We start from the raw sequence: 25,275 nt of genomic DNA, 5'->3' as shown, positions 1-25,275 counted from the left end.
TCCGAGCGCCAAATATAAACTCCCGCGGATTGGTCAAAATATGAAAAAAATCTAAATTTAGATTAAGCTTCAAGCTATATGCATGCTTCACCGAATACCATTCATATCTCCTCAACTAATACATACACATAACTATCAACAAGTGGATAACAGTGTTATTTTGTGATATTGCTTGGATTTTTACGAGTTGTAGTACTTTTAAAATATTTGTGGTTTTTGAAAAAATGAGTGGTGAGGACGACGAACATCGGTTTATAAAATGTGTTGTCGTCGGGGACGGCGCCGTCGGGAAGACATGCATGTTAATGAGCTACGCAACAAACAGATTTCCAACGGAATATGTCCCGACCGTTTTCGATAACTATGCAGGTAAGTTAAAAAAAATTGGAAATATAAAGAATGCATATCAAACAAAATGGTATGCACAGATAAAAAAAATATAGTTCGTGTCATTTCGAAAATATGCAAAGTTTTGCTGTTGAAGTTCAAGTTTGTATATTTGCAATGGGTCGTTCTTTTCAAAGATTGTCATCAGCAACAGTTATAGTATGTGTCCTAGTTATTTACTGATTGTAATACAGGGCATCCTGGTGATCTTCTGGAACTGAATCATGACCGTCAGTACAATGCATGATTACAGAAATTTATTCTGGCAATCATCCCGTGGGGCAGATTTGTTTCTCTCGTTATTGAATATGAATTGATAATTATCTATTTAAAAGTGGTTTTACACATTGCTTGCGATCCATCAAGGCAGCCTGGAAAACCTGGGATGGGCTCGTGGGATGGGCTCATGGGATGGGATGGGATGGGCTGAAGGTCATGGGATCGTGGGCCCAAGGTCAGAGAAATGTATAGTGAGAAACATGAATTAAAAGTTCAACTGGGCAATTAAGAGGTCAGCTAAGGGTAACAGGGACACAGCCTGTAATTACAATTCCCAGAATGGGCCTCACACTGCATTGGCTGCCAAGAAGGGAAACAAAGTAAGAAAATGCCAACATTTTGTCTTCTAACTTGTTAGAATGTACTTCTACGGTTCCAATATAAATGATGAAAAAATTATGGACTGTATTTTTTATCATAAGTAAAGCAAAAAAGCAATTACTTTGAACAATATATAATCGTTTATTGTCCACTTGGTGTTAATGTAAACATCTTTTTTTGTGATAAGTAGAACTAAAAAGTAATTATTTGGAACAAAATATGGTCATTTATTGTCCGCTTTTTGTTAATGTAAACATCAAAATCGATTACCAATAAACTGAAAATTGCCATATGTTTGAGAATCCCCCTTTTCATATGTTATAATATGTCTAATATATTAAATTCATTTCTGTCATCTTTTTATTCTGAAATTTGTCAGTTATTGTTTTCTTTTTATTTTCAGTAACTTTTTTTCAGAATTGATTGATCATAAGTTCCATTTCATATTTTCTCTCAAAATTAATTTTCATCAAACAAATTAATGTTGTAGGTTCATTCTCTGACTTGGGTTAGAGGTCAACTGTTGAATTCATCATTTTCTCCCTGTGACATATATACATGTAATTCTACCCTTTATCTTCATAATTCTTCATTATACCAGATTGTTTTGTTTTGATATTCAAATACATTTTTTCCACTATATAAGTCTACTTTTATTTCATAAAGGTAACACTTATAAATACACATGCAGGAAGTATTTTTTTTTAATTTTCATAATATTACTTTAAAATTATTACTGTTCTACGTGTTTCTTTTTTTCATAATATTACTTTAAAATTATTACTGTTTTATTAAGTGTACTACTGACTGGATCAAGTGAAATAACAATAATAATGATAACAATTGATAATAAGAAAATGTAGTTACTGTTATTAGCCTATAGAATAAGACATAAACCCATTTTGTTACTCTCGACCAGATCTTATTGACAGTATGGCATGAATTCCCTGGAGTATCATTTATTTTATAGAGAACTGTTCACCTTAAGAAACCTTCAAGAATCTGAGAAAATTTTAGGGGCAGATAAGTTCAGCCCATGTCCTTGAGCCCATCCCATCCCATCCCACCAGCCCATCCCATGAGCCCATCCCAGGTTTTCCAGGATCCCATCCATCAATAGAAGTTTAGATCTGTTGTGTAAATATTTGTGTTATGTCTGTTTTTACTGTGCCATATAATTCTTTTATCAGGTGAGATCAATTGTTTAATCGTTCGGTGTAGAGTAGATATAAATCTTTTTGTAACCATACTTCAAAATAGCGCATGTACTATTTCCCGAACCTTGTTCATTTTCCTTTTTATAACTTGAAACAAAAGATATGAGAAAGTTTCTTATATATTTAGAAACTTAAGATTGGAGAAAGTTCATTATATAATTAATGCCTCCTAGAGATTTGCTTCAAATTGATGAAAATCCGAGGAAATTAATTGGATATTGAGGAAATAAAGTGGTAAATAGGGCAGGAAGATTCAGACTCGAAACCCATTGTTATTGTAAATTGGCGCGATGTCAAATCTCTCTGGTATCATCAAGACATAAAAGATGTTGTAACAGTAAGGAAGTATCTAATCAGGTGTCATAACGCTCGCTGAATATTTATCCTCATCAATCAGTATCAATTATCGCTTAATAAGTAATTATCACTGGATAATGATCACGACATATTCTTATCAGTTTTGCCTAGAAGCCATCGTCTAAAAATCAGCGCATGCATATGTTGAGCAAATGTGTTAGGAAAGTCGGTAGATTATTGCTGTAGCGTGCAATAAAACACATAAAATAGGACAATAATTCACAATTACAGACAATCATGATCACAGTTCATAAAGATCTTGTCAATTTATATGTACACTGAGTCATACAGGCGTCTCTCCTGGATGTCCCGGGTTTTTGCATTTTCCCCTATGTGCATACACATTTGTGGCTGTTATATATGTGAAAATTGACATTGATGGTCAAATACATGAATATAATCAAATGAACGGTCATTTAATGTGTAAGTAGGTAAGTAGCATATTATACGTATATTGCAAAGTAATATTCTTATGGCTTTAAAAAGAAAATCTTCCGGTTCATTAATAGCTGTTCATTCTCTAAGATCTGAATGATCCACATATTTTGAAATTGTTAACATACTTCCGAAATATGGCGTATATAATAATAGATAAGTGTATTGCGACAATCCCGAATTCAACACGACATATCAGTGACATATTCCATAATGATAAATTTAAACAAAACATCCTGATATGACTTGACCCATACCCTATCTTTTTCTCATAACTTGTACGTGTGTTGTCGTATTATTTCTCAAAATAAAATGTTTATAAACGGGAAGTATAAAATGAGTCATACGGTTGTGACTTTTCATCCGTTACAAAAGAAATAACATGTTGATTTATATTTTAATAGGATTGAATTTTAAAGTAGGATTGGCGATTAGTATAAACCATGACTAAACATATTGAATTTGTTGTATTTGAGCAGGATATTTAATAAACATCGTGCATGATGTGTGCAGTTCACACGAAATTCTGTTATCTTATGTAAATATCTTCTTTCGATATCATGTCATTCGTATTCGGGTCACAAATTCGGTGTGCGTTAGCAAAAATTCACACAGAGTTTCACACACTAAATAAATGACCTTCCTTATTCCATGAAAATAAAAAAAAAACTTCTAAGAGTTAACGTTATATGTATGTTTTCTTTAAAGACGAACCTTGTCTGTATTACGTAATTTCAAGTCGCACTGGCATAGAATTAGTTAGTAGGCTCATCAAATGAGAACCTGTTATAGAAGTACGAATTAACCTTGTCACAACCAGATAGCTGAAGAATGCTACCAAAATATCAATATTACACTTGGTATTATCATACATGTAGTTTCAGCTAATTCTGGCACTAGCATGTAGCCTACCTGATAACGCTCATAAGAACTTAAACGGAATTGAGCACTTTTTTCATGAAAAGATAAACGACGTATAAATACCACATTTATGTTTTTTCTCTTTGGCATTCAGCTTCAAAGTTCTAAGTTTATAGCCAGCGATAGTAATTACAACATATATTTTCATTCCCGAACAACTATTTTCAAAGAAAAATAGATTCAACAATTAACAAGGGTTTAGCCGAGTCGTTTCACAGGTATTTTTCATTTACTACCACGTGAATTCAAAGGAAAACAATCTTTTACATTATCATTACAAATTACTACACAAATTACTACATAGGGGTAAACAAATATGACAGTAGAAACACTACAACTAGATCGCATTAACCATCCCAAAGACTAGCATCTATAGAAAATGTTCTACTGCTTTTCTCAAGTTTGTTTACTTATATCAAATTAACATAAACGTTGAGACAAGCGTTTTTATGCAATTTAAACCTTAATTACCCCCATGCTGAATAATGATACCACATTTAACACTGTTGACTCATGTTAATTTATTTTTATCTGTTTCAGTGACTGTCACCATACGGGGTACCTCATACCAGCTAGGCCTTTTTGATACAGCCGGTCAGGTGAGATATTTTTACATGTTTACACATCTTTAGATTAAGACGAAAGCTATCTTTAACACGAAAGCAGTCTTTGTTAACTCAGTCGTTAAGAAGACTGAGGCTGAATTTCGGGTCCGCATCCGAAGAAAAAAAAATGTAAACCTTTCGAGGAGCCCTGTAATGCGCCCATTGTGAAAGCAGGATTCAAACCTACAACTTCCAGTAAAGCAGCCGACACATGATCAGTTATGCCGGCACACCCTTACATGGAGATTAAATGTAATAAAGAGAGTGAAGTAGCAGACTAGAGCATTTTAAGACAATGTATGCACATCAGACAACATATGTTTATATGCAGTTGCTTGAACAAACGGTACAGTCGTCTGCCTGATACTGCCTGAACCAGTCCAGGACTCATAAAGTATAGGTACTTAAAAGTTTTAATGTCTGTACGAGTAATACTTAAGCTCCTTAAATGGAAAACACAAGCACTTAAAGTCTTGCGAACTCGAAACATCGTTACAAGGAAAACATCTTCATTTTTTTAAAAGCATGTCCTTGAATTTTGTATTGTGTTATTGTTTTGTTTACCGGTGTGTAAAACAGACTCACGTATAAATAATTTGTCATACCTGTACATGTATTTCGAATTGAAGTATGAAAAAAATCTGCAGTATTTGAACAGAAACTTTGGACTAAGCAGTGTCCGGCGGAAATACTTTTAAACTCATTTTATAGCAGAAATATTGCCAGCAACTCGTTCTTTAGATCGTAGGTTTGACCTTGCAGTTACTAAATATATAACTATTTTGTTGCAAATCCAATACTGCGAACATGAATATTACAAAATAAAGATCAACCTTGCGTTTATAGATTTAGTAAATTAATGTTAAAGAAACACAGGTATTAAGCAAAAACTATATTGTTTGTGGTTGCTTAAGGCCTTGTTATACGTTCATCAGGTAGCAAAGCTGTATAATAACGTATGAAGTAATTACTATTTTAACTGTTAACAAACCGTCATGCATATAACATTCTGGCCAAAATGTAAAAATGATAGTTTTATGTTTCTCTTTCACACCGTTAGGAGCTCAAAGTGTGTCGGAGAAAGCTAAATCCTTGGCCCGTTTCGCCACCATTTTAGCCTGACAATTTAGTTTAAGAACAGTAGATATTCGATTGTCCATAATTTTTATCACATGTTTGACGTCGTTGGATTGCATAACTCTGGTATTACACTAACTATAGTGGAATAAAGCTTTGACGTTGGCGTCGTTTTAGTATAGGAGACGTTTGTCGAATTGACTTGGTTTATAACTCGACGGAGCCACGCATTTAATTATTTTATTCAACTCGTTTAATAAATTCAGTATGAAAAGAAACTCGTGTAATATCCTCTATATTGCATATTTATATGAAATAAAATTTACCTGCGCAGAAGGCACATTCTTGCCAAGTTTCATTACGATATGTGCTGTAGCAAAACGAAACTTTAGCATTTTGAAGTCTACTGGTTTCCCAGTAGTTTCCGGACCGAAATCGTCATTTTTTGCGAGTAACTTTCAAACAAAACATAGTAGAAACATAAATTTTTCACAGAAAAAAAGCTAGGTTGTTCGTTTACACCATGCAGAATCGAATTACACTTGGTTCCATAACACAAATGTAGTGAGCCTCAAACGTTTAATTAATTCCATTAAAATCTCATTTGTCCGAGTAGTTTTCCGTACCTTTCATTGTAACAGTTGTAACCTCTCTGTAAAACAAACATTTCGTTTCGTTTAATTTATTCAAAATTAAAACATAATTCTAAGCGTAAAGACGATTTGAAAAGTATATTTAAAAAAAATTGACAAATACTAGATTTATAATACGCTCATTACAGTTACGTCAATAACGTTTTGAATGACGTTTGCACCTCACGCTAAAATGACGGACGTAATTTAACGGACTGGTAATATTACAAAAAAAGTAAGACATTTTAATATAATTAACAGCTTTTTTAAAACAAAGGAACAAGACAGTTTGCAAAATTGTAGTCTAAGCCTTGACCACTCGGCATGACACTGTTGCAAACTTTAGATTGATAGACGTATCGTAGGTAAATACTCTACTATTTTGTTCCTAATTTCTATCGATAATTTAAATGCCGTAGTATAGTGAATAGGTCGATTTTTTCTGACATTCATTGTTTGATTTTAATACTAATCGGAATGCTTTTACTGTACGTCTGTAAATAGGAGAAATCAAATGATTGATTTTCCTTCAAGGCCTCAATTTCTGCGCATGCGCACTGTAACTGAATTCCCCCCAGTTGACAACTTTGTGTAAACATTACATCGAAGTAAGTTAAACAACGGGATATTCAAATAATAAACACGTTCGTAATGCTAGTTTTCGCTAATATTAGAGCAACAGAAGTTTAGATGATACGATATTGTTACCCAGATGCTTTACGACGGCGTAAAGTCTATGCAGCACGAAATGTAAAAGGTCCGGAAAACTACTTGGGTCCGGAAACTACTGGGAAACCAGTACGTCCAAGTTTCAGGCTTAAATGAATACGAGGAATATGACAGAACCCAACCCCCGGACCCAAATCACCTCTGCGCAGTCTGAGCGGATGAATTTTTTTCCGTATTCCGAATATGGGCCCTATTTTCAAACTTGAAAATGCTATATACACTTACACGATATTGTCTAACACATGTAAAAAGGCATTCAGTTTTCATTTCCAGGATACATTTCCATAGTTGGGTCTGAATGTTCTATTGATTTAGTGCTAACTCGGTCATAGTGGCATGAATCATAAACAGCAATATCGTGCGATATAGCAGTCATATAGGAATAGCTCTGGCAGCCAGAAATAGCTTTGCTTTTCATCGGGAACAATTATAACTTTCCATTAAGATACAACTTTTAGTGCTATATCGTATCACTTTGATTTTGCTTTGATCTGGAACTGGTTCACAACAAACAAGCGATGTGGGTTTCTTTTTTATGTCTGTGTTACGAAAATAACATAAAGATAAGAAAATGTTACGAATCACCTGTTGTATGTAACGAAAATACAGAGTTTTAAATTGAGAAACTGGCTCATTAACACAAGTAATTAGGATTTTATCTTGCATTAACGTTGAATGACAGTTTTAACTCTGGTTTTATGTTGTTGAATAATGCAGTTATTTGCATGTAGGCTGAAATGTGTATATAAATCAGAGCATAACGGTGAACTTCGGTAATAAATAAAATGTCCGTATATGTAGTGATGCTAGTTTATACATTTGCTTTCATTTGTATCAGTTGTATTTTATACATTTTACAATTTAGATATAAGGGTACATGTATTGATATTGACTCTATATACAAGCGTCTAGCCAGGCTACCGACTAGATAATCTTTTTTTTTCTTTTAAAATACTTTTTTCCAAAAAATTACAGTCTCAGCAAATTTGAGAAAAGGAGCATTATTATACAAAGTTTGAATAGCCTCAGGAGTTACCTACCTTGAAAAAGAAAAACCCACGGGGTCTGAATACTGATAATAAGCGTCCTGGGAGTGAAAGAAATAAGTCTTTCACCTTCATTATTTTGTTGTGTTTTTATTTCAGGAAGAGTATGAAGGGTTACGTCTTCTGTCATATCCAGGCACACATGTGTTTCTTTTGAGTTACTCAGTTGTTATGCCAGACACTATGAAAAACTTGGAATTAAAATGGCTACCGGAAGTGCGGAGTAATTCACCTACTTCCGCTTTTCTCATTGTTGGAACTCAAATAGATCTCCGAGATGACGAAAAAGTTCGCCAAAAACTTCAAAAACGAAGACAAAAACCAGTGACTCCTGAAGAAGGTGCTAGATTAGCTAAAAAAGTAAATGCAGACTGTTATGTTGAATGTAGTTCATTAACACAACAAGGTCTCAAGGACGTTTTTGACGAAGCAATGTTAGCTGTTTTGGAACCTAAGATTAAGCGACGAGCTCCGAGACGAGGACGACGAAAATGTGTTATTTTATGATTTCATATTAAATGTGTTCATTTTCAAGTGATAACAATATTAATAGACCATCTCAGAAGATGGTTAAATTAGAATTTCAACTGCCAAAGCATAGATTACTTAAAGCTGCTGTCAGTATGTGTGCAATATAGTGTGTATATAGAAAGCATTCACGGAAACACATCAGGGCTTTGTAATTGAACAATCTATGCAAAAATTTTGATATCACCTGATTAACTGTATGGTGTACATGAACTACATGTGCTGTATGTATGCTCCTCGAGCCACAAGAGGTCCTGTAATGTTATTATCAAATTAGTTACAATTAAATTGTTCTTAAAAGGAGAACCCGTTTTTGATCATATGACAAACAGTCAAATTAAATGGTATACAATACATTAAGAAATAACATACTGGTACATTTTGAACCTTATATTTCTATTATAAAAATGTCCAATGTAATTATATATACAATCAGATCCCACCTATTTTTTACGACAATCGGTGTGTGAACGTGTAAATCACTAGTACGTGATAACTACTATACCCGCTGGCTACCGTCTGAAATCTTACATGTTTTTATATACATCTTGCTTATTGTCAACGGTCAGAGGGGTATCATTATCAACCCAGACATTTACTTACAATATTGACTACATAGTTTTGCTATAATTTACGTTTTTTACAGTGTAATGGACATTTGTGACAGCCTGTACAAGACCCCCATAGCGATTTTTATCGTTAAATTCATTTATGCATTCCTTTGTTAATGTTATATATGTATATACATGAAATGTCAATTTAGAAGGCAGCTTTTCTAAATTGTTAAATTACATTTATTATTGATCGAATATTGTCCGGATTTACTTGTGCCGAGTATGCAATTTTGGAAAGCATTTAACATTACATTTACATTATACATGTGTATGTATTTTGCTATTGTTTGGTTAATCTATAAGATGAAACTGTGCGATCATTTCGCTTTTTCCTTACAAACTTACGGCCTACTTGAAGCCTTAATGAGATAAGTGACTTCATTTTCATGTACACTTGTCTTTTTGTCTTCAGGAAGTTTATTTCCTTTCATAATAAATGACAAATCTAACCCTTTGTTGTTTATTTTCTATTTTCATTGACTTAGTTGAAAAGTGAATCAAAGTGATGTCTGTAGAGAGTTTTGATATTTCAGTATTTCACGGAAATTAGCCTTGTTAGATATTTAGTTATTAGTCATAAATGAGGCAAAGTAATTTTAGTAGAAAACAAGTGCATTTTCCTGTTCAACGAAATATGTTATGTATTTTTGAGCCGTAACTTTGAAAAGGGTTATATTTGCTTAAAGTTTTAGTATTTTAAATATTTTTTTAAGACTATCCAGTTCAGAAATTATGTAATCTTAAATTGTACCAGATGACTTTAAACACAAATGAAATGAGTAGCGTTTGTCGAAGACCCTGGAGGCATGTAGTGTGTGTCTGAACTATCCGTCAGTCCGTCTGTCAGTCACACTTTCTTCTGTACTCGGCTCCTACAGTTTTGGAAGAAACTTGGTGTGCATCGTCACCAGAAAGTGCACACGTGCATTTTGGCAGGACTTTCATGTCTGATTATTATTTTTTAGTTATGACGCTTTTTTTGGGGGGTGGGGGGGGGGGACATTTCCATATAACAACTACGTCTGTAGCTGGTGTACTCAACTCGTCATACAGTTTCCATAATCAAATGAAACTTGGTATACAGTGTACATCATCAAGCTGATGTCAGATTATTTTGCAGTTTGCCTCTTTTTTTTTTACTTTATATTTTATTCTATCAAGCATTTTCGTGTGGGTGGGGGGGATGTTGGCATTTATCCTGCAATGTTGACTGCAAAGCATCTTCCACCCTTTAAACATGTTAAAAAACACAATGTCTATAAAATCAGGACTAAAACCCAGTATTTTTTATGCCCCCGAAGGGAGGCATATTAGTTTTCAACTGTCCGTCCGTTCGTTCGTTCGTTAGTTCGTTCGTTCAAAAGAGTCGCAACGTTAACTTTTTGCATGAAGACACTTTACTTGCGAACTACTGCACCCAGGACCTTCAAACTTCACATGCTGATAGTACTTATTGAGTACACCACCCCTACTGACTTTGGGGTCACCAGGTCAAAGGTCAAGGTCACAGGGGCCAACATTAACTTTTTGCATGAAGGCACTTTACTCGCGAACCACTTTACCCAGGACCTTCAAACTTTACTTGCTGATTGTACTTTATGAGTACACCAACCCTACTGACTTTGGGGTCACCAGGTCAAAGGTCAAGGTCACAGGGGCCAACGTTAACTGTTTGCATTAAGGCACTTTACATGCGAACCACTTCACCCAGGACCTTCAAACTTCACATGCTGATAGTACTTATTGAGTACACCACCCCTACTGACTTTGGGGTCACCAGGTCAAAGATTAAGGTGCTGCGGGGGCATTTGTCACCATTGGTGACAGCTCTTGTTTTGTCTTACCCTTACACAAAAGCTGCGTCAGAATACGTGGTAATTCCTTATAGAAAAATGCATTTTCTACTCTGTTCTCAGCTTTTGGAAACCGTGTCGCAGATTTTGGGGGGAAATCAATATACTATAATTATCTGTTTGTATGGTTGATGGGGTTTAATCCTCTGCAACTGTACATGTAAGCGCATGAAATTTGTCTGAAGACATCAAAATTCTCACATGGTTCCCTCGAGCAGAGAATGAAATGTAGTAAAACATTTGGTACTTGTAAGGGTTCAAAAACTGATGATAGGTTATATATTTCATTAGTGACATATCATAACCTCTATGATCAAATTCTATTTTGTCTGTTTAAGAGATTTAAAAGACCTTTGCAAAACTGTATAGGTTAATATACTTTCTGCCCACCCGCTAAGCTCAGTAGGGAGAGCGTTGGTCTACTGATCGCGGGGTCGCGAGTTCGATCCCCGAGCGGGGCTTATGTTCTCCGTGACGATTTGCTAAAAGACATCGTGTCTGAAATCATTCGTCCTCCACCTCTGATAATTCATGTGGGGAAGTTGGCAGTTACTTGCGGAGAACAGGTTTGTACTGGTACAGAATCCAGGAACACTGGTTAGGTTAACTGCCCGCCGTTACATGACTGAAATACTGTTGAAAAACGGCGTTAAACCCAAAACAAACAAAAAAAAATAATATACTTTCTAAATACTCTAAAGAAGATACAAACCTTTGAACTTTGTGTAAGTTGATTTGTTAACGTTCTTTTGACCAGATCCTGACAATGTGCTTGTTCGAACATGTATTTTATTCTTTAAAATTACAGTAATGAAATTCGACCTTTGCCTCCAACTGTGTTTTGACATCTAGAATTTCTGCCAGATGTATGAAGATCGCTTAAAGCATCTAAAATTGCACAAGTGCAAAATGGGACATAATGATGACTATATATTTTACAAAGATGAGAGAAATATGAATTATTTCGAGGCAGTATTCCTGACACATAAACTGAAAGTGACTTGTTTGTAGCTTTCTCTTTACGGGTCTACCATCTTTAAAGCGTTACGTGAAAGAAGACGATGTGTGGTTGCTTAGTGTAGATATGCCATTATGAGTAATATAAGAATGCCATTAAGAATAAAGGAACACAATTGCGGCGGATTGTTAAACGAATACAGTGGTTCGGGCAAGTGTTTTGACTGATAGATTTACAAGTTTATATTTGATTGAATATCCAGGTACATGGATTAAATCTCTACATAGACTTGTTATTTTGAAACAGAAACTTAGTCCACACCATTTTACGATACAAGCATAAAGTAGCTTTCACAAAGCTTGAAACTCGAAGAAAATGCTCAGTTACATAAAACGCGTATTGAAGATGAGAAACATAATTATTATACTGATATAGATCTACTTTCATAGTTACTAGTATGAGAATATTACGTAACAAATATTTACAAAGTTTATCAATGAGCATTTTGATCTGATAAGGGTGAATGTCATTTTTTTTCTACTCCTGAGCTTGTCAGACACGCATAATATTCTTAAAAATATTTGTACACCTCAATCGGCTGGGTTTTTTTATCATTGTTGATAAATGTATACATATTTGATCTTTAGTTACGGGTTTTACATATTTTGAAAAAGTGTCGACGGTCTGCAGCTCAATAAATGAAGATAAATCTGAATGGCATATAAACACTGGCCAATAAGTACTCAGCAGTTGTCTCCCTTATGCTTTATTGTCTGTCGTCACATCGGCTGTGTATTCCTAACCCAGTATTTTCTTGCCCTTAGTTGACGGTATGTCTTCTATGTTTCATATTATTATGCAGAATATATATGGATAAGACTTGAATAAAAAAAATATATAATAAGATAATAGACGTGCTCAGTTCCAGCTTCAGTGTTTTCGCCAACTTTGATAGCATTCAGTCTCCACATAACTTGACTTTAAAGACTGGTTTCATTTTACACTGTACTATGTAAAAAAAATATAACAAAAGAAACACACAAAGAACCATACGGAATGGGGAATAACTCCTACATGGAAATACGAGCTGATATATACCGGATCAGCGCGTTTGATTAGAATCGATCTATTCAAGCTATCGGTCGAAAATATTCAATGTCTTTTAATCAACACAATACCTGTATCTCATCAATTCAAATTTGTACCCATTAAAACAAAAGATCGTGTAACAATCAAACATTTGTGACTAATTTATAAGCGGCCTTTATATGAGTTAAGGATTTTTGTGCGAGGATAGTGCGAAAGAAAGAAATGGTAATACTGAATATGAATATGTTTTTTTTTTATTATTCTTTAAATGATTAGCGCATGTTTAAATAAATGAATTATTGAAAGATATTAAATTTACTACAACTTTACGATTTGTTATGGCGACTTCTTTCGGTTTCTGTAAAAAAAAATAGACGTTACATAAAGGAATTTGTACATATGGAATAATTTGTTTATGGAAAGGAAATACAGGGCAGTATTTATATCATGCAGAACAGCATGTATATATTTTTTCGCAAAAAAATCATGTACATTTTATATAATAGTAAAATGTACTATTGTAATATACCATTTTGATGTTTTAGGTTGAGTCATTCACGGAGGAAAATATTGCCGGTAAGTCCGCTTAAGTTCTTTAGTTTATTTTTATATCATTAAGACTGAAACAGCTACAAACACAAATAAGTGCATTGAAATGCTGACTCTTTCTATACATGATGAAAATACATGAAAAAGAAATAAATGTTTTTTTTAGTGTTTTGTTTATTAAAATATCACCACTTTCGAAAGAGTCAGTCAAATTGAATTATCAGACACCTTTGCCTTGTATATATACATCCTGAATCCTATCCGTTTAATGCTAGGCACCAGTTAACTATTTGGCGACTCATCAACCGACCATATCGGAACGGATCCTATTGGGGCCCGAACCTTTCACCAACCGTTCAATCAATGGTGTGATCTTTGGACAAGCTTTTATTCACTGCATTTCTGACATCTAGCCGATATTGGGTCACCGCTGTTATCACTGAGAAAGCATTGTAATCATTTATGGGAACAGAGTTGAAGCCTGATCATTTCACTTGTATCTTGTCCTGCTGTAGAAATAGGAATGAGTGAACAACCCAGCCTGTGCAAAAGACCACCTTCGAATAAAGCCCGCTACTATACGACCTGCTCATAAAGGTCATTATTTTATATACCTATTTAACTGTTAGTAGTGTTAAATATTTACCTGTGTTGAGACCACCTGTCAACAACGACCTTTTTAGCTCACCATAGCGCAAAGTGACCGGCGTCCAGCGTCGTCCGTCGTCAACAATTTGACTGTTAACAGGTCACAATTTTGGCTAAATCTTAATGAAACTTGGTCAGAATGTAACCTTCAATAAATTCTCGGACGAGTTCGTTACCGGATCATCTGGGATAAAAAAAAACTAGGTCACTAGGTCAGTTATTAAGAAAACCTCGTTAACACTCCAGAGACCACATTTTCTTCCTCATTTTCATAAAACTTTGAACTTTGTCAGAATGTTTGTCCTTGTGAAATCTAGGTCAAGTTTAATTGGGTTACCTGAGGTCTTAAACTAGGTCTCTTGGCCAAATCATAGAAAAACCTTGTTAACACTGCAGAAGCCACATTTTCTACTTGATTATCTTAAATCTTTGTCAGAATGTTTGTCTCTATAAAATATAGAAAAAAATGATATCGGATTTAAATTACCAGAAGTCAAAGACTAGGTTAGTAGGTCAAATTAAAGAAAAACTTTGTTAACACTCTAGAGACCACATTTTCAAATTGATCTTCATAAAACTTTGTCAGAATGTTCGTCTCTATGACAATAAGGTTAAATTCAAAACTGGGTTATCTGACATCTTAAACTAGGTCACTAGGTCAAATCATAGAAAAGCTTGTTAACACTCTAAAGACAAAATGTTTGACTTGATCTTTATAAAACTCTTTCAGACTGTTTGTCTCTATTAAATCTAGATTAGTTTCAAAATAGGTTTACCTAACGTCAAAAACTAGGTCACTATGTCATATCATAGAAAAACATTGTTAACATATTCCATTTGATATTTATGAAAAATTGTCAAAATGTTTATCTCTGTCAAATATAGATCAGGTTCAAAACTTGGTTATCTGAGATCTTAAAATAGGTCACTAGGTAAAATCATAGAAAAAACCTTGTTAACACTCTAGAGGCTACATTTTCTACTTAATCTTCATAAAACTGTCAGAATCTTTGTATCTATGAAATCTTGGTTAGGTTCGAAACTGGATCATTTAGGTCAAATACAAAGTCACAGAGTCATATAATAGAAATGCATTGTTAACACTCAAAATGGCACATTTTCTACCGGATCTTCATGAGAGTTGGTCGGAATGTTTGCTTGTTTTAAATGTAGGATACATTGTAACGGGGTCACATGGCAAAAAGGAAGTCGTTAGGTCAAATCAAAGGAAAAATATTTCTTAACACTTTAGAGGCAACTTTTCAATTTGATCATCATAAATCTTTATCAGAATGTTAGTCTGAATGAAATCTAGGTCGGGTCAAAAGTGGGGTACCTAAGGTCAGAAACTATGTCACCAGGTCAAATCATTGAAAAACTTGGATAATGATCTGCCTGATTTGCATAAAACATGGTCAAAATGTTTGTTTCTGTGAAATCTAGGCCATATTAAATACAAGGTTATCTGGGGGTAAAAACCAGGTCAGGTGAGCGATACTGGGCCTTCATGGCCCCCTTGTTTCATTTCAAGGGGTTGTCCTTACAGACAGATTTGACTGTATTTAGAAAACAATCTTTTTCCAAGGAGATTACTAGCTGAACACACACCCTTGGATACGGATTTAAAGTTTATTTAATACATGTGCACTGATTTTTTCAGAGTTTAAAGAGGCGTTCAGCCTATATGACAAGGGGGGAGAAGGGACGATTGACGCCAATGAGATCGGAACAGTGATGAGAGCACTGGGTCAGAATCCCTCTATGGCTGAACTTGAAGAAATGCAATCAGAAGCGGATAGTAGTAAGAAACTCAAAACATAAAAATAGTCTTAATAAGACAGTTCTTGTACGGTGACTTCGTACAGTGCTACCATATTTGATCTTGTACATGTTTGAATAGATGTAATATTCAGTAGGCAGAAGCGTGTACGCCCTCGTGAAATCTAATTTCGTCTTGCTTAAATAATTACTTAACGCTATCTCTTTAAAGGATACGGGTTATTTGATTACGATTTTTTGTGAAAAACAAAACATAATCTCAGAAAACTGTATAATCATCGAGATCGGGAAACACACAAATTTAACGGACTTTTGTCATAAATTAAAAAAAAATACCTTACGTAATTTAAACAAAAAAAAGTGTAAAGGTATAAAACAATAACCTTCTGCAAATATGGTATTATAATGATACGTGTTAAAGCAATACAGACCCTGACGCAAATTTCATATACACTATAATGTATATAGCAGAACAATGTTTTAATATATCTGCTATATAGTAATTCGATTCTAATATGTTGCTATTTAAGAAAGGGACGACATTGGGAAGTACTATTTTTTCGCGTCCCACGGAATAAGTTAAGTAGTGCGTAGACGTCTGCTGAATTATTCTGCGCGACTAGTAATGCGTGAATTTAGTGTAACACCGTTCTATGAAATATTATTTCTGTATATCATATATGGTAGCACCCTTTCTTGGCGCCTATATGGTGCCAAATGATATATCGACGTGACGTCAATTTTAAATGTTTTAATGAAAATATACCCATATATTTTCAAATTATACAGTAATGCAAATTAAAAAATGTAAAAACATTTTTGTGCGACGTGATTTGTAACCTGCACAAAACAAGAAACGACTGTGCTTCCTGGTATATTTTAGCCCGTACCATAGGGCAGGACCATTGTAAATACTCGCACTTTTTTGTATTAAGTATGCAACCGTAATTTCAGGGATAGATTTTACCAGTTTCCTACAGATGATGGCGACAAAATCGAAAGAGGCAGAAAGCGAAGATGATTTAAACGAAGCGTTTCAGGTGTTCGACAAGGATGGCCAAGGTACGCTTTAATATCTACATATTGCATTGACTATCTTATCTTGGACGGTCAGTGTATGCTTTATTATCTACAAAAGGTATTGACGATCTTATCTTGAATGGCCAGTGTATGCTTTAATATCTGGAAAATATCGTTCACTTAAGTATCTACAAAATTTACTGAAGGTATGCTTAAATTTCTACCAAATGTATTGACTGACTGATCTTGGACGCCAAGGTGATCTTGGACGCCAAGGTTCCTTTTATGCCTACAAAATGTATTTTAACTCTCCGATCTTATAATGATACGCACGTAAGAAACTAAATTCAAAACCGTGTTTTATTGTGTTTTGTTTTCTAAATCTGAGATTTTTTTGTAAATTGAACTGTTAAAACATGTTCAGTTGTGGAAAGGGCATCATTTTGATATCATTGATAATTGATAATTGATTTAGCATCTGTATGATACATTTCTGTAACGGCATACCTTTGCTATAATCAGAACAGAACAGAACAGAACAATTTGATTATAAATGTTGCAAAGAAAACAGAAGGCGTTACGTTCGTTCAAAATGTCATATAGTCTGCATTATTTCTTCTTCTTCTTCTAGCGAATGTAAAGATCAGATTACCATACTGGATTATCGCAAATGCTGCAATGAAACAAACAGTGGTCCGTTTGGTCAAAGAATTTATAATGTTGTCGTCTGCTCTATGTCAGAAGACATCCGATTGCAAATGTTCCCTCGAAAACAAAGAGACCTTTTGATCAATAAAATCAAGCTCTTTTCTGCTTCTTCTAAGATGACTTCCAATACATTTAACAATATGAGTTTTCCACGTCATATTTTGAAATATATGACTTGTTTATTGAATTCTAGGAATGATTAGTTCAGCCGAGTTACGGCACATTATGACCAATATGGGGGAGAAATTGACGGACGAGGAAGTTGATGAGATGATCAAAGAAGCCGACAGTGATGGTAGCGGCATGGTCAGTTATAAAGGTAAGTGAATTAAACAGAAAACAAGTCAGAAAGTAATTAATGTAAGTACATTGTTAGTAGTTGAGTGACAACTTACCATCAAAGACTGGTGTCCTTTGAGCTTTCCTAGTTTGTTATATTTGTTTGCATGCTCATTTTCAGGAAGATTCACAATTATGCCATATTTCTTTCAGATTTTGTCAAAACTATGTTCAGCAAGTGAGTTGTGTATGTATAGAAGAGCCAATCATCTACATCATGATAAAAAGGTAACGTCAATTCTGTTTGATCAATATCTTGTGATGATAACTGATTTTTCCTTAGAACGTCTTTCTGCTTTCTGTTATCACCAATCAAAGTCTCTTTTCCACTTCCGGTTCAGAAATTGACCAGGAACGTCAACTCTGTGAAAAAAATAACCCACCTTGCACGTGCTTATTTGAAACCTTGTAGAGAGCATGTAAAGAGTTTTGTCATTGTCTAACGGCTTGGTGATTCTTTATGAAAGAGTTATATTCCTTTGAATAATTTACGAAAAAAATTGCTTTTGATCATGCCGTTCTGTTTATTTGAACAGATTTGGTTCGAATCTGTGACCTCAGAGTTTATAGACTGTTACCTCACTACTACTGATTTTAAAGTTTCTTGTTAATACACAATGTAGTGAAATATGAACACGATTATTAAAGTTTAGCTTTTTGGAAAATTTCCAGGGCACACTGATCAAAGTTTTCTGGATACCTTTATAAAAAAATGAAGATCGTCAGTTCGTTTGGGTTTTTTTTGGATGAAGTGCTGTTCAGCTTTGACATTTGTTTGTGGCGCATATTGCGTTCTCAAGGATATAATTTCTTTCTTCTATTTCAGAAAAATAAACTCAAAAACAAGACGTTGTCTCCATCTAATCATGCCACGATATTTTGACGTTAACTGTGTAACATGTGAATTATACATTTAGTTTTGTAATAAATATAACTGTATCATCAACGTTGTTCATTCTTTTTCTATGTGGAGTACAAATGTAGTCCTGTACTTAATTCTGGAAATACCTAACAGTGGAAGATACGGAAGGTACGGTCACAGTGAAGCGAAATACAGGTATGCAGTGACCAGGTTCGGTTATTTTTTATGAAAAAAAACAAAAAAACTCAAAGTCCAATACAAAAGAATCGATAGAGGATGCGAAACTACATTAAAATACGTTAGTGTGAAAATTGTGTACGGATGCTGCGGAGAAATCACACAAAAAAAGGGACCATGGTGCGGGACCATTTTTCATCTAGTCTAAGACTACGGGCTTTCTAGGAGCTGAAATCCTCGTAGGGGAAAGCGTAACATGGGCAAGCAATAGTGAAAAATTCGACAGCAAGAAGAAACGCGCTACCTGTCGTTACGTCAAAAATGACCATTTTTCAAAAGTATGGGCTATTTAGTCCACCTGAACCAAAGGTTCAGAGTGAGCTATTGTGCTGTTACTATGCCCGTCGTCCGCTGTTCGTGTCTGGCGTTAGCATTTTTAATGTAAATGACACCTTCTCATAAACAAAATTTGGTCTGAAGCATTCTAGCACGTGCCTCTCTCAGAACGGTTTTGTTCAAATGGTTCGGCGTGGTTCTTTGTAGGTGTCGCAAGAGGCCTTAGCAAACTTATAAGGTCCTCTCTCAAATGGTTTCGCTTGGCTTTTTTTAGGGGTCGACAGAGCTAAAAAACACTTTTAAACGACTTCTTGGCGTAACCTATTCATACTCTTGAGTTGTGCTGACTTCTATTTGAAAAATGATATTAATTTATAGTATCAAACTTTAAACAAAAGTACAACGACGGGGTCCTCCTTAACATGGCCAAATTTATTTTTGATGTTGTAAAAGTCAAACATCATTATTTCTCCATGTCGATATGTTGAAAACTCACCCTGGAATATAAAATATATACAAATGTAAATTTAAGTGCAAGTTTAAATAAAAATCAAACTATTGTGTGCAATATAACTTCGGTTTATAATCACAAGGTATACTTTAAAATAATATCTCGAATTTCGTCTTTATGTCCTCTTTGATCAAGTTCTATTGTAAGCGTTAAAGGTTAAGTAAATATCCGAATATAATATATACATGAACGGTAAGGCGATTATATATATTTTCTACAGTTTAAAGGTGTAATACAGGTTTTCTGCAATTGGTATCACTTGAAATGTTTGCACGGACCCAAGACCAGTAGGTTATTCGGCCGTTGGGTTATGCATTACAACTGTATTTAGTAAGATGTGGAAAGTGCTGGATTTTACCCACTCGCCCTGCAAGCGAGGGGTCCCGGGATCGAGCAACGGACCAACTGCACGTTTTTCTCACCCTGCGACATAATAAAATTACAAATAACTAACCGATTATCAACAAAAATCGTATAAAGTTCAGTAGAAAGTGGGACGGAGGAGAGTGCCATAGCCTTTATTCAACATAACAAAAGCGGCTGACATTTCTGATGAAATAAGCACGTATATAAAAGAGTTGTATTCCAACTAATCGATTATTCGATTTTAAAGCAGTTGTGTTATAAACCTTTAAAATGCTACCATTCATTTTTAGGTCATATTTAATTATTATTCTTACAACCAAAGAACTATTTTTAACAACCAAGTTTAAAATATAGTAGAAAGTGGTACAAACACATTCAAATGTTTTGATTAATTTGAATATTAAACGTTGAAAATCGGACTTAATGTTTAAAAGCATTTCATCGTGACAGAAAGAGAAAAAGAAAAAATGGGCGGTTTGTCAAATTGTTTTGGATACTTGTGTGTGACCCTTAAGATAATGGCCCTTATTTCTAGCCTTGTGGGTCTCGGCATCCCGTACTGGTATCAAGGGGACGCTACAGAGTCAACGGGCGTCTCGGGGACAGTTAAAACAACTATAAGAGAAGGGTTGTGGAAGAAATGTACGGTTCTCGAGTACACGTCGACAACATCTACGTTCTGTGCTGGAAATGAAGGTAAGTGAGACGAAAATCTGGGATAATAATGCCCATTTATCTTTATAACGATAATGTGGTAGAAATTTTAGAAAGAATTAGTAAGTAGGCAGAGACAAAGCCCATCAGATTGTTGAGTTTTTTAATTAAGATTTCAGTATCAAATTTAATATGCCACATTGAATTCGAAAGTTGATACGGAAATCATATATATAACAAAATATTTGGTGTATTTTGCACCTTTTGTAACACTGCCTCTTAATCTTATACGAGTATGTAAGTCGATGTCATTAAAACATAAGAAATAGCTTTGACGTATGCATGATGCGTCTCAAAAACGTCCTTTTAGACTGGTGGTCTGTTTTGACGTGGCGTGTCACCGCCATTCACTGCATGTAGTGTTTGAAATAGAGAAAACACACGAACAATAAATCATGAAAATCAAAATGTGGCATTGTAGTAAGTATGTCATAATGTAGGACTCCACATTCTTTTGAAACTAACTGAAATATACGGTAAGGCGACTTGATGATTGATCAATTTCTGATGATGAATAAAATAATTTTTGTATATGAGAATTGTTATTCACACAAAGCGAAGTTACAGCCGCATGTTTATCAGTATCAGAGTTAACTGATATCATAGACGGTATCTTAAGTCACTGAACTTAGAAATAATTGTAATGAATAGGAGTTTTTGTCTTAGCATCAGTTTAAATTTCCAAAATTAAAACCTTGGTGGATGTTTTAATATTCATTATTGATGTTCAACCGTTATAATCGGTACAATGGTGATATTGAAAGATCGTCCACGTAGAATGACATGAAAGAAATTCAGTGTATTGTTATTTTGCATTAAATCATTTATAGAGTCAATTGTTATTTAGCTGAAAGTTTCCCGCAAACATAATTGATTCTTTTAAATTCAAATAATGTATTTTCAATCGATTGAAAACTAATACTTAAGCTAACTGATCAACTTTTTTCAGGCTTGGTAAGTGTTTACGCGAGCGACCGCGACATCCTTATATGTCCTCTGTAAAGCCTTACAGATGTACTGATGTTTGCTTTTCATTCTAAGAATTCTGTCGAATGTATTTTAACAACAACATAGTTTTTAAGTTTATATATAAAAAGAGATTATTCAGGAGTTAGGTTCTTTTATATGCACAATATACGGCACATTTTTAAATCTCCTTTAAGGCTAAAATTGTCCGATATAAATATACATGTAATTGTCTGGCTTGTTGTTGTTTTATTGTTGCTGTTTGTTTAATAAATATTCTTTTTCATGTTTAAACAGTGACAACAGTTATCAATGTTATACGCTGGCTAGTTTTTATTGCCGCCGGAGTGCTTGGTATCGGCGTTCTGGCCGCCGGAGCCGCTCACATGGAGAAGAACAGCACGGCATTTATTGTCGCAGCCATACATGGATTTATATCAGGTAACAGAGTCGTTGGGTACTTTCTTAGATGTTCGAGCCTCTTTTCTGATCTGTTGTTTCTAAAACAAACCTTTTAAAGGCATTTCTAAACATATGTAGCATTTTAAAAGAAATGAGTCACTTATTACTACACTGCCGAAACATTGCTCGCAGTGTGTTGTGCAAAATCAGTGCTTCTCGTCTGCCTGCAAAAAGTATATGGAAACACGACCCTTCCTCGCGAATAAATACAATTATAGAAATTTTACACTCATTTTTAATTTAGCTTGCATTGAACGCATGACGATCGGCCTTTACATAAATTTGCTCCTCTGTCCGGTCGCAACAACGAGGACTGTACCACACGCCCCAACAAACCACATGTTTGAAAGTTGTCATTTTCTAGCAAATTGCTGGTAGTATATGCCAATTCAAGTTTAACTGACCGCTATTTATCTCATATACTGCTGGAAAATCGCGATACACCAGACCAAACTAAAGAAATTATTGTATTTTTTTCAGCTGTGGTCCACACGGTAGCTACAGCTCTATATGCTACAGTGGTAAAGGATGATATAGGATTCGAGACGAAGCATCTGTATATCGGCTGGGGTATGATAGTTCTGAGTATGATCCTTACCCTGTTGGCTTCAGTGCTCGCACTTATACTGGCTCGCATGGTGAAGTCAACTAAGGTGGAGAGTCAAGGACAAGAATGAAATACCAAATAAGACAAAGACAGTAACTTTGTATATATGTTTAAAAGATGGAATCGTTTCCGTCCAATTAAATATATGTATCTTCAAAAACGAAAGAAAAACCTTTATTTTCGCACGTCTCGGGGCTTACAAAATATGTTGGCTACTTCAGGGGTGCTCACCTTTCTATTTATCTTATATAAGGTACATGTTAAAATCCTTTTTTTCCCTGTTATTTAAACATCAAAATATTAACTGTTATATATCCAAAGAACACAGATTTTTTTCCAGTACTCTGTAAAATAAATGTTACTTCATTCATCAGAATGTGTTTTGGTCTTAAATTGTATTTCCTGCATCTTCAAGTTCCTCATAGTTCTTTCCTTTTTGACCTGCCAACTGCAGTAAATAATTGATAGTCCCAGACATTAAAACTTGAATTTATTAGGAAAATTGTCATCATCCCACAAATCAATCATAACATCTTTGTGGAGATTCTTTGGAAGCAAAGAATACAACCAATCAAAAATAATAGCAGACTCAGTTTTATTGTGACTATTCACCGGAAGTAATAAAAAGTACAACACCCCTTGCGATCCCTAGCACTATCTTCAGTTGAATACTATTACACAGAAGTTGAATGGAATCTATGATCCTAAAAGACAAGAATATATAACTACACTGAATCCAAGCCCTGGAACATTTTACAGCAATTAAAGACTGCAATTATGATAGTTAATAATGTCTGTGAGACATACAGTTTGTAGCTTCAAATGAAAGCGAGTACAAAGCTTCGCTGTAGCTCTTAGTTTCTTAATATTAAAACCAGCCAAACAGTGACCTTGACCTTTCATATTGACCCCAAATCTATCTAGTACAGGCCATTAATGTAATGAATCAAAGACCGTAGTTTAATGATTACTGGCGAGAAGCAGATATACCTCTCAGTGACCTTGAACTTTGACCTTCTGTTTAGTAAAAAGTACATTATGCAGCCCTTAGTCCACAATCTATCATGATTCCTTATCTGAAAACTTAAGAACTACAGGCCTAAGAGACTGAACCATTTTTAGTTCACCTTGACCTTTGGATACAAGTACTAAGAACTGACCTTAGATGATCCTCTTAATTTTTAATATGTCTGATACACAGATGCTTGAAACATACTATTTTAGTGTTCTATATCGGCTATATACTATATAACAAGAGGGCTGTGATGGCCCTATATCGCTCACCTGAGTTTATTTGTTTGTGCCCCACCCCTCCAATCTTGGTAAAGGACTCTACACGATGCTACATACCAACTAGATGCTTTTGTATTGGTAGTAGTAGTAATAGGCAAGAAATCAATAGGGGACAGGAGCGAGTCAAAAGAGACACTGATGGTTGGCTGCAATAAGGATCATCTACTCGGCATGTCCAATCATCCCACAAATATTCTAGGCCTATTGGTTCTCAAGTAATGGCATCCTATGAAGTTTCAACATTCTGGGTCAATTGGTTCTCCAGTTATTGACGGGAAAGAGTTTTCCATGTTCAGGCCCCTGTGACCTTGACCTTTGATGAACTGACCCAAAATCTATAGGGGTCATCTAATCAACATGTCCAATCATCCTATGAAGTTTCAACATTTTGGGTCAAGTGGTTCTCAAGTTACTGATCAGAAACGGTTTTCCATGTTCAGGCCCCTGTGACCTTGCCCTTTGATCTAGTAACCCTAAAAATAATCAGGGTCATCTACTCTGTAAGGCCTATCACTCTATGAAGTCTGAAGATTCTAGGTCAAATTGTTCTCCAGTTGAAAATGAAGTGTGATGAACAGATGGCCCCTGTGACCTTGACCTTTGGTGAAGCGACTCAAAAAACAATAGGGGTCATCATCTACTCTGCAAGTTCTATCACCCTATGACGTCTGAAGGTTCTAGGTGAAATGGTTCTCAAGTTACTGATTGGAAATGGATTTCCATATTCTGGTCCATGTGATCTTGACCTTTGATGGCGTGACCCCAAAATCAACAGGGTCATCTACTCTGCATGTCCAATCATCCTATGAAGTTTCAACATTCTGAGTCAAGTGGTTCTCAAGTTATTGATTGGCAATGGTTTTTCCTATATAAGTCTATATAAACCATCT

At 34.9% G+C, this 25,275-nt stretch overlaps 3 protein-coding genes across 3 annotated transcripts; all 3 read left to right on the top strand.

Annotated features, from left to right (window-relative positions):
* The first annotated feature begins 79 nt into the window (after positions 1–79).
* On the top strand, positions 80–9,597 carry LOC123541578 (cell division control protein 42 homolog). The gene is made up of 3 exons (XM_045327148.2): positions 80–369; positions 4,458–4,516; positions 8,106–9,597. Exons 1-3 carry the CDS (start codon positions 225–227, stop codon positions 8,511–8,513), a joined length of 612 nt encoding a protein of 203 aa, XP_045183083.1. The 5' UTR covers positions 80–224; the 3' UTR covers positions 8,514–9,597.
* Positions 9,598–13,148: 3,551 nt separating this feature from the next.
* Positions 13,149–18,319, top strand: LOC123541613 (calmodulin-like). The gene is made up of 6 exons (XM_045327164.2): positions 13,149–13,273; positions 13,594–13,624; positions 15,906–16,046; positions 16,979–17,086; positions 17,946–18,071; positions 18,245–18,319. The coding sequence occupies exons 1-6, from the start codon at positions 13,271–13,273 to the stop codon at positions 18,271–18,273; spliced, it is 438 nt and encodes a 145-aa protein (XP_045183099.1). The 5' UTR covers positions 13,149–13,270; the 3' UTR covers positions 18,274–18,319.
* A 1,457-nt stretch (positions 18,320–19,776) lies between these two features.
* LOC123541597 (uncharacterized) lies at positions 19,777–23,451 on the top strand. The gene is made up of 3 exons (XM_045327163.2): positions 19,777–21,039; positions 22,321–22,464; positions 22,966–23,451. Exons 1-3 carry the CDS (start codon positions 20,811–20,813, stop codon positions 23,160–23,162), a joined length of 570 nt encoding a protein of 189 aa, XP_045183098.2. The 5' UTR covers positions 19,777–20,810; the 3' UTR covers positions 23,163–23,451.
* The last annotated feature ends 1,824 nt before the right edge of the window (positions 23,452–25,275 follow it).

This window comes from Mercenaria mercenaria, chromosome 1, assembly GCF_021730395.1.
Source record: "Mercenaria mercenaria strain notata chromosome 1, MADL_Memer_1, whole genome shotgun sequence".
Taxonomy (NCBI): domain Eukaryota; kingdom Metazoa; phylum Mollusca; class Bivalvia; order Venerida; family Veneridae; genus Mercenaria; species Mercenaria mercenaria.
The sequence above is the reverse complement of the archived record's forward strand: the minus strand, read 5'-3'. Positions and strand labels throughout refer to the sequence as shown.